This window comes from Mycteria americana, chromosome 10 (assembly GCF_035582795.1).
Source record: "Mycteria americana isolate JAX WOST 10 ecotype Jacksonville Zoo and Gardens chromosome 10, USCA_MyAme_1.0, whole genome shotgun sequence".
In the NCBI taxonomy this organism is placed as follows: domain Eukaryota; kingdom Metazoa; phylum Chordata; class Aves; order Ciconiiformes; family Ciconiidae; genus Mycteria; species Mycteria americana.
In genome coordinates, this window is record NC_134374.1 from 3,553,686 (window position 1) to 3,569,516 (window position 15,831).

General features: G+C 41.1%; 1 protein-coding gene across 3 annotated transcripts in view; it reads left to right on the top strand.

The window, feature by feature from the left end:
• Positions 1-15,831, top strand: part of AFF2 (ALF transcription elongation factor 2) — a 345,448-nt gene that overhangs the window by 241,744 nt on the left and 87,873 nt on the right. For all 3 annotated transcript variants that reach the window (XM_075513358.1, XM_075513356.1, XM_075513357.1), the window contains exon 8: positions 11,418-11,469. In XM_075513358.1, coding sequence (XP_075369473.1) covers positions 11,418-11,469 — 52 coding nt within the window. The remainder of the gene's footprint in view (positions 1-11,417; positions 11,470-15,831) is intronic.

Sequence of the window (15,831 nt, forward strand, 5' to 3'; positions counted from 1 at the left end):
ATGTGACAATTTCACATCTCTCCGTATGAACAAACACTGTTTCTGAAGCTAAAGCTCCCATTCTCCATGGCCTAACACATCACTGAAAACCATGGCATGGCTGCATTGCGTTGCCTTTTCAGTATCTGCCACTGGAAGACCTCCCCCTGCCAGTCTTTATTAAACATCTTGAGTCTTCCTTTTGAACAAGTATTATTACAGTTTTATGAATTTATTGTTCATTTGCACTGAAATGAAGCAGCCAGACCCCTTTATTGGGTTACAGGACACTCATCCCAACAATTCATTCTTGAGGACAAATTGACCCCAGGGATTCAAAAACCTCTCGACCTGAGATCACTGCCAGAGAGTCTTTGTTGCCATTCCTCCACTCATCTGATTAGTTAGGGTCCACTCGTACTGAACTATTTAAAATACAAGGACATTGGTCACACTACAGCTTTTTTAGAAGCTAGTGTTGTGAAAGAAACTGGCAGGCTTTGCCTTCAGCTTGCTTCTTGCCAAATACTCTTTATCCTTTCTGTGAAGGGATGGGCAGATCCCAGCAGTGCCTGAGCTTTTGAGGATCTCTTGAGTTCATTTGAGGAGTCTGCAAGTTTCCTCACATTAGCGAACACTGTAATTTGAGTAAACTTCTTCTAATGGTCAGTTAAAAAATGATGTTTCTACTAAAGGAAGATCTGCTTTGTATCAGGAAGAAGAGACCATATACCTGCTCCTTTCCTATCCCTTCCTTCTTCCTCCAAAGCAAGGCTGGCACAAGTGCATATTCTACAAAAGCACAGTGAGACACTTGGTTTTAGTTTGCCTTTGGCACTTTCTTCCTTCTTTTCTTCCACCTCTGCCTTCTCTTTTCCAGTTTTCTATTACTACTTTTTATGGGATTTTCTTTCTCTGTCTTCCTTTGTTCTTTTTGTCCCTGTATCCTTAACCAAGACATGACCCTAATGGCATCCATGTTTGAGCTGGAAAACTCTGATGGGCCTAATACTAGACAGAAATAGTTTTTACTGGACAAAATTGTATTTCCCTTCTATATGTGCTTAAGATATGAAAACTGTGTGAAAAGCTCCCATGTCATATTACAGTGCTGTGAACCCATAGGAGGTGATGTGTCTGCACTGGAGAAACATTAACTGTGCAGTACGCTTTGGCCGACCTGTGTTTGGTTTCAGGGCATAAACATATATTGGCTATGAACGCTGTTCAAAGACCTTGTTAAGGAATGGAGGCTATGCAGGGAAATAGTTCTCATGTTAATTCTAGTCAAGAGGTTGTTGGTCCTTGTTATGGCTAAAAGAGTTTAAAGTAGGGAAATGATTTGTGAACCGGGGATAAATTGTCCTCTGTTGAACTTTTTATTTACTTGACACCCTGTTCTCAGCATCCAAGGTCCAGGCAGCTGCTTTATTTGTTCACTCAGAGCTTTCTCTGAGACTCTTTTGGCTTTTCAGATCCACCCTTATTTGTGAAGGGTGGATAAAGTTGGCTCATCTTATGGACGAAGACTGCAAAACCACCCCCATCCTCCTGAGGTCCTGCCAAAGGACTGTGCCAGGGCACTGAGAAGGAGGCAGAGGTTCCCTTGTGTGCGTTATGCTGCATATTGAAGGTGTAGGACACCCACTGCCTTCATTGGGTACTGCAAATGGGCTGTGGTTGGGCGGAGGCGGGCGGATACTAGCCCCAACATCACACACAGATGGTGTGGAAGGGCTGTGGGTGCTGTTACAACTCACAGACTGGAACAGACTGGCACTACTGGTGAGCTGCCTTATCCCATAGCACGCACTGGACGAGCTTCTCTTCCTCATCACCCCATTGCCCAGCTCCGCGCAGTCCTAATACCCATGCCGGAGAGGAGCAGAGTTCATCTCAGTCTGTACTGCCTCTGTAAAGCACCTTGAGGACTCAGTGTCATTCTTACCGCTAACACTGAAGTGCGGTCTCTCTCCATGACACTGAACTTCGCAGACAGCAGTTCGGAATTAGAGGCAAATAGTTCAAATGGCAGAAAGAGCTACAAAAATGCATCAGTATAAAGGTTTTAATGAACAAAAAAGCTGCTTCCACTCCAGACCAGGTTACTGAAGCTTAAGAATTACCAGACACAACTCATTTCCAATCTGCAGAAACAAAAGAACTCTGCTCTTCAGGTACAAGTTTAGTCTATGTACGGGGAAAACAGTGCACAGAGAAAGATTTGTGAATGTCATGTTGGTACTGACAGCTCATCAAACAGCTCCTTGAAGAACTCACTTTGCTACCAGATTAAAAAAGGGATAAAATAAAAGATAAAATAATATAATCAATGAATAAAATTCATGTCCTTCCATATGCACTGTAGAACATTGGATAGATGAGCCAGTCCTGTGTTATTTGTTCCCTGTTGAAGAACTCTTTTGAATATATTTTCTGGTCTGATTTTTTAAAGTCACCTTTGCAAGTTGCTATAGAATTATCAATCATTGTTTAACTGTGTGCTAAGTTCCCAAAGCCTTTGTGTGTAAATATGCCAACTGAAGGCTTGTTTACCAGAGAAAATACTGGTGCTCTGGCTAGGAGACAGTTTTAATCAAATATGGTTGCAGTAAGCAGGTGTTTTTCATGTGGAATGTATTGGAAATGAGTATGTATCACAGAAATGGCTCTTGGACTATATATTCCTCTTGATAAATAGCAGAACCCAAAATTATATCAGCCGTAGCAGTTGATCAAAGGGAAAATAGTAAAAGCTTTGTGCACACTGGCAGAATTTGGCACACTAAAAGAGGTGAGGTCCTCATTTTAGAAACTGTTATTAGTCCCTTCTGTATTTTTCCTGGACTCAATACTTTTCTTTGTTCTTTTCTCTCTTCTCTCTCTCTCCCCCAACACTTTTTGCTTCAATGATACATCATTCTCAGGCCTTGCCAAACAGAGAGGTATGTTGTACTGAGGAGTCCTTGGACAGTGAGGGAGACACAATGTCATAGAGATTGCACTTTTCTAGATAGAAGGCATAAACGGTGGTATTAGTGTTATTAAGACAAAAATATCAACTCAGCAGGTTGAAACAAAAAGATGCTGCTTTTTTTTACTTTTTAAACTGCTGTTAAAATATTTTGACCCAATTCTGCTCCCATTCTATTGGAAGTGTTCTTTGGGAGCAGGACTGGACCTCAATATGGATGCGAAATTATTGGATATGCTACAGTATTATTCATGCTAAACATACAGATTTCCATCTATGCTTATAATGTACAGCTAAAATTTGGCAGTAGGTTTCTCCCTCCTCCCAAAGTTCTTGTCTCAGCTTTAATGAAAAACAAAATGCCTGTCAACAGAGCACTAGTTACAATGCACTTAGTAGCAACTTAATATTTTAGTTGCCTTGAAGAGCTTTTTATACATAGAGATTAATGGATGGCTAGATAAAGAAATTCTTCTACTGAAAGAATTAATTTTGCTTAATCCTTTTGAAATTAAGAGATGATACGGAGAGATGAGTAATGAAGTGCACTCTCTGATTGTGAGGTACCTAATAGATAACCACAGGGGTTACTTCTCTCTCACCAGCTGTAATTACACTAATTACTGATATGGTGCCAGGAACACTAAGGCAGGGTGAGTGTGACAACACAAAATGGAGTGTTTCTTAGCAAGCCATCTTTCTCTGTCAGCTGGGCCAGAGGGAGGCTGACCGTGTTATGAGGCTAATGTGTGCTTCTCCTGCAGGATGGAAGACACCAGGTACCCCTATTGCTCACAGGCTTTTTTGCGGTGAAGACATGAAACTTGACTTCAGTTCTTTCCAAGGGAGGCAATTTCAGGCCAGAGACTGAGGACTTGCTCTGTCCTTAAGCAAATTAGTCCTATTCAGGCCACTGAAACTATTCAAATGAGTAGAAGTTACTCCTGTGAGTAAAAGTTTGCCAGACTGACCTCATCATTGACAGGAATGTAATGAAAGAAAATGGTGGATGAGGAGAAGGAAAAATTAATAAACTATACTTAAGTATGTATAAAATTCCTGGACAAGTGGCCCTGACTATTAAGGTAAATGGTGCTTGTAAATTCCATTTAATCTTCTGAGATTTTCTTTTACCGTAACTCTTACAGTATCTCAGAGGAAATATTTTAAAGATGACTTGCACATTTCAGCAAAAGAATGAGTATCAGGTTTCAAGATTTATCGATGGGATGTTTTAAAGCAAAAGATCTTCTTTTTTCCTTTGGAATTACTCTACCATTTATTTTCATTTCCCCATTTTTTTTGTCCACTATATTATAAACTTCTCTGGGGAAATCTGTTGTTAGATGTTTTCACACACGTAGGCCCCCTTCTTCCCCCTTGATAAATGATAAAATTGTGCTCCAGCGTGTGCAACACATTCTCAAAATACATCTGAATTCCATTATACAGTTTGTCATTTGCATGATACCTTTTGACTTACCGCTCTCAGAGAAGTCTTATATACTACAGAGAAATGCACTAGGAAAATGAAAAACAAGTTCGGTATAAAGTCCACAGGGTAAACTGGCATAGACTGTGTTGAACTGATGGCCTTATTTCCAGGAAAGTTCAGGGGTAGAAAAGGTTGCATCTCAGTGCTAGTCACTATTCGCATGGACAGTGTTCCCCTCCACATAGGTATTGCTGTAAATGAGAGTGTGACAAGAGCTTCGTAGCTCGGGATGGTAAGGTACTGCTTTTTTCACCTCGAAGACATTTATTTGATTCCTGCCTGTTCTGTATTTAAGTCTTATTAAGTATCACAAGTTAAATTTGCTGTAACAGTCTAAGCTCTCTCTTTAATATCGAACAAAATAACTAGTTGTAGCACATTCTACTCCAATCTAAATCACACAAACCTCCATTTAATATTGTCCTTTTGTATCAGTAGAAGGTTGAAGCAGGAGGGAACTCTTTCCTTGGAGAGCACCCACGTCCTCTGTATGCATCCCATACCAGCCACTGCTTCTCCTTATCAGTGCTTTGCTATGTCTTTTGTGTCAGTAGGCACAGTTTCATCCTTACCTTTTCTTTTCAGCCAAATTCAAGCAATACATCCTACCCCACTAATGGGACAGAAGCATGGTTTGCCCATTGAGGTTGCAAGGACGTTACAGATTTACAAAAACAAATGGGCTAAATATTTGAAAAGCAGGAATCTTATAAATATATTTCCATTTTACCAGAGACAAACCTGGCAAGAAAAGAATGGCATGCCTGTATGTCTGGTTAACGCCATTGCCTGTCCTTCTTCCTGCAGAAGCAACACTTGTGTTTGTGATATGACCCACATGGGATATGCATTTTGTACAAATGTGGTTTGACATGAGCAAGTTGATTTTCTGGGCAGCTCAGGGTTAGGGAATTGCCCAGTATTCCCTTCGCTCGCTACTTGCAACCCCCTCTTCCCTTTTCTCCATCCTTTTCATTCCCACAAGGCTTTTTTTACATGAGTGGAGGTCCAGTTCAGTGGTGAGCTGAACCCAGAGGAAATTAGAAGTGAAAAACCTGGGTCCTATTTAGGCTGCCTTTTAAGCACCTCCTCCTTGATGAAGCTGCCTCACCAAACTTCTAATATCTTATTATAAACACAGTGCACTCCCATCATGGCCCTACACAACCAGAGCAGGAAGAAATGCATAGCATTCTCAGAAGTCTGCTGGCAATGCGGACCTTACTCACTTGTAAAAAGCATTTAAATACGTTAGACATGAAAACAAAAAAAGGATGTTGAGCTGTGAAAATACTCCTTTAAGTTCAGTGTCTTCTATAAAAATATCTGAAATTGAGTTATATCATGATAGTGCTTCTTCAGGGAGGAGGTTATCTCACATCTCCTAATCAAATCCTCACTTGCTCATTCACAGGGTCCCAAACCAGCAGGTCTGGTGTGCACAAAACACCTGCTGAACTCAAAAGTAGGGATGGGCTACAAGTCCAATTTCAGTGTGCATGCAGCTGAGCTTGGTGACACCCCAGTAAGTTTCAGCCCAGACTGCAGAGCTGAGTTGAGGTTCTGCTGCCTTTGCTCCTCCCAGCACTGACAGGTGGGAAAGCCTATTTCAGTGACCCCAAAAGTCTCATCAAGTCCTAGATCGTCTTGCTCTGCAGCTTTGGCCTCTCACTATTCATGACTTCTCTGAAGCAGTTAAAAAAATGTGCCTAGACTTATATTTTAACTGAGTAACTCATGCTGTAACAACTCTTTGGAGTGGCTAGAGGGACTCTGTGACTCGTTCAGCCTGAGCATGGAGAGGAAAAAGCTATAAAACGGAGTCTGTCCCACTGAGAAACAGAAGTCATGACGGGACTTGCATAATCTTTTGACGTTGTCTGTTAAGAGAACAGACACAGAGGGGTTTCTGATTATGTTTAAACTGGTTCATTATCATGGCATATTTTTTAATGATATTTTTGGAAAATGTGTGAAGAGTCAAAGAGAGGAGATAAAAACTTAGCTTGCTATGCCAAAATCATAATAAACTGTTATAAAAATAGCTCAATTTGATTTTGGTCCATCTCATCATCTTCTGAGGCCCGGTACAAGTTGAAGGCTCCTAAAAATAGTATTTTGTTGTTACTATTTCTAGTGAGACTTTTACAGAACTCATCCTAATAAAGCCCTCATTCAGCCATTTGTCTAGTTAAATTTGTAATGTAGGAACAATCTGCTTTGGGAGCCGATTCATCCCTGGAGGAAGTGGGTATTGTAGTCAGTCAATGAGATTGCCCCTACTTACACCACAGATAAATGTGTTGCTTTGTCCCGACGTTTCTGCTTTGCAATAATTTCACATTCCAAATTATAAACCTTGGAAAATTTTAAATTATAATAAATGTGCTGACACAACTTCAACTGTTACAGTAAATGGCATTGCTCTAATAATGAAATAAAAATTCCTACTTAATCCCACTCTTTCCCTAAAGTGGTGTTTTGCATTAGCTATGGATGAAAAGACAAACAAGTACATGTATATTCAATAATAATGTCAGCTGGGTCAGAGAAGAATAGGAAATAAAATGAATTCATAACACCTCTGCAGATAGCTTTCCGATACAGACAGTTTTCTCTTTGATTTGCCCTCATTGACAGTATTCATTGTAACTTTAACATATCCGCCAAATTGGCCTTTATTAATAGCTGGCCTGATCTTCATAACAAATATACTCTAATCTCCAGTCCTGGTGTTTCTGAGGTTAACAATTACATAGAGCAGAATAGATCATATGCGTATTTACAGGGATCTCTCATTCAAGAGGGCCTAATTTCACGTTCAAACCATCCAGACGGTTTTTGAGAGAGCTGTAGATACAGAGCTCTTCTGTCTCAGGGCTTTGAAGCTGAAATGGGTTACCTCTCTAGATATGATAGTGAAATAGTCACCTTGGATTAAGGTTGCTGGCAATCTCAAAAAGCCTTTATTGGGCTTTGAGTGTGATCAGATGCTGCTTGCTTATAAATGAGAGTTAATAGAAACATTAAACAGTACAAGCTACTGTGACCTATGTCTTCAGAATATTAAGCACATTTTAAAATTGTGGAAGACCATCTAGTCCTCTGGTTTCTGTAAAATATTACCTCTTCCAACCAATATCCTCTGGGAGCAGGGTATTTGAACCCTTCAGCATTCTACTTTCATTTGCACATACTGTTTATTTTTAATTTATTTCCTCACTTCTCTGGCTACCATATATTTATTGTTGATACCATACTCAGTTTCTCTTTAATTATTCCATCTGCCAGGAGAGTGTGATGCATTTTAGAAGCTGTGTGGTTTAGTTGTTTAACCTTTGAGTTTTGTAACTGAATGGGATGACATATTCTTCATTTAGCAGAACAGGCTAAGAAGAATTATATACTCCAAGTGATAAGCTGGGAACTGCTAAAGAAATACCAAAATCCAATTTTTTTCCTCTCTCTAGTCGTCTAAACATCCATTAGTCTCTTGAGGGGAACTCATAAATCCTGCAAATTTAGTTTATCTGAAACCAACTCTAACAGTTGTCCTTCCTACTAATCATGTTTTATATCCATTTTATATTTTTCAATATTCAATAAACATGTCTTGCGCTTACTGTACTTGTTAGAAAGTGTCTGCAGTATAGGCTGTATGAGGACAGTTATTAATCAGCCATTTCAGATGGCTGTTTGGTTAGTTTAGTAAGTATATTCATTTATCTTTTTTATGTTTTCTTCTTTGTTCTTTCCATTTATCCAATATGGAATTTCCTTTGTCCTTTTTGGTTTCTTTCTACTAGGATATGTCAAAAAGGAATTTAACAAGTAACAAATGAAAAAAAAAAAAGTGATAGCTGGAAAGAAAAAAAAAAAACCACCACCCTTTGGGCTTCGTTCATGAAAAGATCCTTTGCATTATGTCCTCTTAGATCTGCATTAAAAAATAATAATAGAGCGCATTATCTAGCAGTGCTGCTTTAAAGCAGTAGATAATTTACACATTAAAGTGAGATGTAGGTTTAAAAGTAGGAGTGTAGGATTGAATTAGAGTTAAGAGTCAGAATGGTATAGTCCTCTATGAAGATGGCTCGGTTTCCTGGGGGTATTGTCCTTCTGGAGTGTAATGAGACTTGCAGATAACAGTCTGGGGCTAGGGATAGATCGAGGTACAGCAATACACTGAGAATAGCACAGCAAGTAATGACACTGGGGAAACAAATGAATGTGTCTGCTAGATAAACATTAAAAGTTCCTGTTTGTCACCAAAGTCCAGGCCTCTCAAGATTAATATTTCCTGAAAAATTCTGTATTGGGTTTGCATGGCAAGGTTTTGGTAGCGGCGGGGGCAGGGGGGGCTGCAGGGGTGGCTTCTGTGAGAAGATGCCAGAAGCTTCCCCCATGTCTGATGGAGCCAATGCCATGATGGACCCGCTGCTGGCCAAGGCCGAGCCCATCAGCGACGGTGGGATAACATATTTAAGAAGGGGAAAAAACTGCTGCACAACAGCAGCCGGAGAGAGGAGTGAGAGTGTGTGAGAGGAACAGCTCTGCAGACACCAAGGGCAGTGAAGAAGGAGGGGGAGGAGGTGCTCCGGGTGCCAGAGCAGAGATTCCCCTGCAGCCCCTGGTGAAGACCATGGTGAGGCAGGCTGTCCCCCTGCAGCCCATGGAGGTCCATGGTGGAGCAGATATCCACCTGCAGCCCCTGGAGGACCTCACGCCTGAGCAGGTGGATGTGCCTGAAGGAGGCTGGGACCACATGTAGAGTCCGCACTGGAGCAGGGTCCTGGCAGGACCTGTGGCCCCATGGAGAGAGGAGCCCACGCTGGAGCAGGTTTGCTGGCAGGACTTGTGACCCCGTGGGGGACCCACGCTGGAGCAGTCTGTTCCTGAAGGACTGCACCCCGTGGAAGGGACCCACATTGGAGCAGTTCATGAAGAACTGCAGCCTGTGGGAAGGACTCATGTTGGAGAAGTTCATGGAGGACTGTCTCCCATGGGAGGGACCCCACGCTGGAGCAGGGGAAGAGTGTGAGGAGGAAGGAGCAGCAGAGACAACGTGTGATGAACTGACTGCAACTCTCATTCCCTGTCCCCCCGCACTGCTGAGAGGGGAGGAGGTAGAAAAATCAGGAGTGAAGTTGAGCCTGGGAAGCAGGGAGGGGTGGGGGGAAGGTGTTTTAAGATTTAGTTTTTATTTCTCATTACCCTACTTTGATTTGATTGGTAATAAATTAATTTCCCCAAGTCAATACTGTTTTGCCTGTGATGGCAATGGGTGAATGATCTCTCCCTGTCCTTATCTCAACCCACGAGCCTTTCGTTGTATTTTCTCTCCCCTGTCCAGCTGAGGCGGGGAGTGATAGAGCGGCTTGGTGGGCACCTGGCATCCAGCCAGGGTCAACCCACCACAAATTCTTACTTTTAGAAAATTCTTTATCCATGCTACAGTCTTACTTTTATGGGTTCACATATGACAGGGAGGCATCTGCCATTTATCAAGACATTAATGACTAGTAGTTATGTGTCCAGATACTTCGTAACCACTGAGCTGCCCGACAACAGGGGTCACCGAAAGACAAATGACTTACAAACCTGTTTAAAGATCTCCTTGCACTTTCTCTTTTTAAGAGCACCAGCAGGGCTTTGAACCTTCTGATATTTCCACATTGGGATTATTGCCCCCTCTTTAAAATTCCTTATACCAGGAGGCTTCCATGATTCACTGGTAGTCTTCAAACAAAAAAAAACTTCCTAACAGAACATCCATTGATTGCTACAGTTATTTAAAGGCTAACAATAAAAAATCATAGACTTCAGTCTCCATCAAGGCAGAAAGGAAACAGTAATTGCAATTTGCAAGCCTCCTGCCGTGGGTAAAGGAGCTCAGGCTGGGAGAAAGGAAGCTTGGCAATTTTAGTGGCTGTCACAGCGGATCTGGGTGAGATGTGCCGATTCATTCATATGTCATCCTGTGATAAGAGAATTTGTCAAGGTGAAAAGATGGGTGTGAGGTAGAAGTGCGCCCAAAGGAATATCAGCTCTGAGGAGGACCACTGGATAAAAGCATGAATATATGGGAAGCTGTACAGGAGTGTATTTGGTGGCTGCTAGTCATGTCTCTCTAGGTAGACAGACCTTGAAAGAAGAGACCTATTCTGCAAAGATGTAACAGCAAATAATATGGTTTCTTACCCTGCGTGTTTTGCCATACCCAAGTCTTCGATTAAAAAAAAAGAACTAATATAAGATGAGTGTTAATACAGTAATATTCATTATTCAGCTCTTTCTTCTGCCAAAGGAAAGGAAGGAGGCATTGGGACAGCCACATCTTTAGGAGTTTCCTTCCCCTTTAACCAAAGGCAGGGAACAGTGATGTGAGATTTCCCCGTATTTAAAAAAAAAAAAAAAATGGGGCTATGAATTAGCAGATTCCTAGTTTGGAAAATGTTTGCTCTGCCTTTAGATACTAACAACTGTGAGGTCCCATCAAACCTCAAACAAGCTCTTCCTCTTCTTGCTATTCTCCACTCTGCATTCTCAGTTTGATAAGGTGGGGACTGGTACCGGCCTCAAAGAAGATCAGTGATGCCCTAGATCAAGAATGAAACATGGAGGACTTTTTCTCAGTTTTTAACAGTCTCAGAGCCAAATTTCCCTTCCACCTTCTGATTTAGAAATACACATAGGTGTCTATGGACTAATTGCCATGAGACAACGTGCAAATAAAAGAGGACCTGACTGCCAAACTTTATGATGGATGAGTCTGAAAGTCATTTGTTCTTACCTAGCATCACATACGTACATGGAGTATTCATCAGTTTACTTATCACAGATCAGATTTTGCTGTTGTTGAATTGAAAGGGAGTTTTTCCTCTGACTTTGCTGAAGGGTAGATTCAGCCCATTGTATATGAAGTTAATTCATTAAATGTAATTCTGTATTGTCTCTCTTTTTTTTCAGAATGCTTGAGGATGATCTGAAACTCAGCAGTGATGAAGATGACAATGAACAGGTAAATACATCTGATATAAGTGCATAGACCGTATAATCTGAAAAAGTTGTTTCATCAGTTGAATGTGATTGCATGTTGGTTTACTATATTTGCATCAAAAGTATTTTGTGGTGCTGCAGAATCCATTAGCTTAAATCTTGCTTGTGCATAGAACCTCTGTGGGAGGAAGCTTATTTTTAAATAGGAATGCATTTTGTCAGTTTTGCTGAATTAACTTTGTGAAGTGGATTAAACTAAACCAAAACATGACTTACTAGCCTTGGAATAAGAGACCACACATGGCATCACCCAGGAATAGCTCTGAGTTTCTATCCTCCATTGTACCTAACTAACTGTGGAACAGCCTCCACTTGTTTCGCAATCAATTTCTGAAATTTATGACCTTTTTGAAAGTGGATGTAAAATGGCCACATCAGACCACTATCACAACTGCAGAGTTGGTTTGCACTTCGTAATTCATTTGTACAATTGCACCTAAGAAGATTGGGTCTTTAAGTTTTGTTCCAGCCAGTTAGTAAAGGGCTGTGAGTCCATAGTTAGTAATCCAGTGATTCCCATTTGTGAGAGGGAAAATCCTCAGTGTGTAGCTGTAGATCAATACTGAAAGTCTCTCAATCTACTTGGGACGTTTATGAAGAATCATTTTCAGAAAACTGGCTCATGACATTCTCTATCCTTTCCACTTTATAAATATTTATGGATAATACTGGGAAATAAAGCTGGTGAAATTCATATTCTCAACATTCTTCTCAGAAAAAAAAAAGAGGCTTTGGGTTAAATTCATCCTTCATGTTACTTTATATATGCAATAGGTTCAAATGTGTAAACACTTGAACCTCTCTCTGCGATAGAGAGGAAGGTAATGCTATAATTCAGCATAAGATCATCTGTTCAGCCTGAGAAATGTTAATTATAAGTCAATCTTTCTTTCTTATTTATTTTTAAACCCCCTAAATATTCTCCTTCAACCTAGCTAATCTGTCCTTTAGGGTCATGCCAGGAAAGATTTACCTTCTGGTGTCAGTTGGCCCCTTAGTCATACAAGTCAGTATTTTTTAGCACCAAGATAGACTTGTGCTCTCATCTGAAGCCAAAGGATCAAAAGCCTGTACTTGTGCAATGCGCTGTTGTACAAACACGGTGGTTTAAGAAACCATCAGGTTTCCTGATCTATTGGAAACTTGCCCAAATAGTCCTGTAAAATGGCATTGTGATACTGAGATGGCCAAAATATAGAAATGGAAATATATTATCAGGTAGGAGTTACTTTTGTTTTCCTACAGTAGTAGTTTTCTAGTGACTTAAGTAGAATTATTCCAAATTTACACAATTTACACTGCTAAGATGAAATCATGTATCATTGCCGAATAAAGAAGCAAATGCCTGGACCAGCGTTTGCTGACACCAAACAAAAAGCCCTCACTGACTTGAATAGGTGTCATCTCTCATGTTAATCCCAAGCAGGAAAGACATGGTTATGTCTACACTGCACAGTGGAGTATTGATAGCTCTCAAAACATCATTGCTGTCATGTGGTACCTGCGTGCCTCTTACCCAAAGGCAGCGTCATGCTCGTGAACAGTGTCACATTGCTCCCAGTTCAGGAGCTGCAGCCTGAGTCCTTGTGTGGTGGTGATGTGTCCGAGCTGTAGGAAGCCTCAGACTGCACCAAAACTCCATCTGACTTTCCAGTAATACCATTCACAGCATAAGCTGTTCAAGCTACAGAGAGACAAGAGAGCACAATAAGGACTGTTCATGCAGTTTCTCAAAATTTTATAGTTCATAGAAAATGTTTTTCCTTTTGGCAGTGTGAGCTTCGTCTCACTGTAAGCGATTAGAATTGATTCAAATCTCCTAAGCTCTCCCAAATATCTTCTTAAGAAAAAGATTATAGTCTGAATATTTAGGGACTCCAAACATGAATGCTTCCAATCACGTAAAACATAAATGAACTGTCTGGACAGTTCATTTATTTTGGTTCAACAAGGCTAAGTGCAAGGTCCTGCACTTGGGCCACAACAACCCCATGCAATGCTACAGGCTTGGGGAAGAGTGGCTGGAAAGCTGCCTGGTGGAAAAGGACCTAGGGGTGTTGGTTGACAGCTGCCTGAATATGAGCCAGCAGTGTGCCCAGGTGGCCAAGAAAGCCAACGGCATCCTGGCTTGTATCAGAAATAGCGAGGCCAGCAGGAGTAGGGAAGTGATCGTGCCCCTGTACTCGGCACTGGTGAGGCCACACCTCGAATACTGTGTTCAGTTTTGGGCCCCCCACTACAAGAGAGACATTGAGGTGCTGGAGCGTGTCCAGAGAAGGGCAACGAAGCTGGTGAAGGGTCTGGAGCAGAAGTCTGATGAGGAGCGGCTGAGGGAACTGGGGTTGTATAGCCTGGAGAAAAGGAGGCTGAGGGGACACCTTATCGTGCTCTACAACCACCTGAAAGGAGGTGGTAGAGAGGTGGGGGTCGGTCTCTTCTCCCAGGTAACAAGTGATAGGATGAGAAGAAATGGCCTCAAATTGCGCCAGGGGAGGTTTAGACCGGATATTAGGAAATTTTACTTCACTGAAAGGGTTGTCAAGCATTGGAACAGGCTGCCCAGGGAAGTGGTTGAGTCGCCATCCCTGGAGGTATTTAAAAGACGTTTGGATGAGGTGCTTATGGACATGGTGTAGTGGTGGTCTTGGTAGTGTTAGGTTTACGGTTGGACTTGATGATCTTAAAGGTCTTTTCCAACCTATACGATTCTGTGATTCTGTGACAGGAAGCACACTGAGCATATTTCTTAAATGCCCCGCACTTCATCGGAAACCTTCACCTTTCCTATGTACCCCACATATGTATGGTTTCATCTCTTTTATTTGCATTACAAATAGAGGGTATAGACAAAGTTATACACATTATAGGAAAGAATCACACAGCTTTGTAGGTTTCCTGAATGAATGACTGTATGTGTCTGTCCTTTAGATTTTTGTCACACACTGCGTCCCAGACTAAGGCCTTGCAAAGCTGAGCAGCATGGCTCTGCTGCATCACTCATGCATTACACTGGCAGTGCCTTCACACTTTAGCAGCTTCTGCCGTATCTCTTTAAAGAGAGGGGATTGGAAGTGGAAAGAAAGGTTGATCTGGTCCACTGGTCAGACACATAAACATCAACAAAGTAGCTGCAGTGGTTTTTGACTGCAAAATATTTTTTCCAAAAAGTATATAAAATATTCATTCATGAGGGACAGACCAAGACAATTACAATATGTGAATTTTACAATGTTGAATGTTCAGCTGTGGAGCCCAAGGTTAGAAAAATACTTTCTTTTTTTTTAAGATAAAGATTTTGCAGTCAAATGACCATTGTAATTCAGTTGTACACGTGTGTGCATTCTGGCAGGGAGAGAAAAGATTAAAACTCTCAGCTCAAAACCATTCTAACAGTTTATGCAACATTTCTGTAAGGAAATGGAATCGTCTTTACAATCTTTCTGGTTTTTTTGGTTTTTTTTTTTGGCTATAGGCTTGCAGCCAATGTGAAGCATGAGCTAGCATTTACTCATTTTTATTAATAAAAACACAGTATGTAAAAATCAAGTTTGTTATCTGTATCTCTACTCGTATTTCAAGGAAACTGAAACTCTTTGAGAACAGTGGTCAGTAGGGAGCCCTAGGATTTGTCCTTCGAGAATTGCTAGGGACCCTTCAGTCTTTACCCAGCAGGGGTGGTAATGACACTGATCCATAAATGCACCTTGATGTCAACTTTTAGTGAATGTCTATAGTATGTGGAGAGAGTTCAAACTATCAGCCTATCTTCTGAGATTACCAGTAGTCCATTTGTCATGGTGGAAGATTGTTAGAAGCTTGTCTGCAAGAAACAAAGCTTTTCTGTCTAATTCTCTCATTCTTATGAACAAGCATACTTATTTCCAATCTGTATTGCATTTATTTAGGGGTCTATGTACCTTGTGCTCTTTCAGGTGTTAAACATCTCCTTCCTTTTCTCCCCACTGCTGAGAAGAAACCCAACACACTATAGCTGCAGTCAGTCATATAATTAAGAAGTTGAGCCTGATTTCTGGATAAGATGAGAACTACCAGGTTGAAGTCAGTGGAATGTATTTATTTTATAGACAGCGTTAGCAAGGCTGTTATTGAATGTTCTGCCCACTTTTAGCATTCACTTTTCAAACAGGATTTTGAATAACTGGAAATTGTTCCTAAGAGTTATAAACATGATCTGGAGAACCCTCCTTAATATAAATGTTAGGTCTTTTATGGTTCGGCCAAAAAGAGTTAAGGCACGCATGATGATGGCCTAGCAACATATCACCAAGAAAAAGATTCCTGAAAGGAGGCTATACATTTTAAT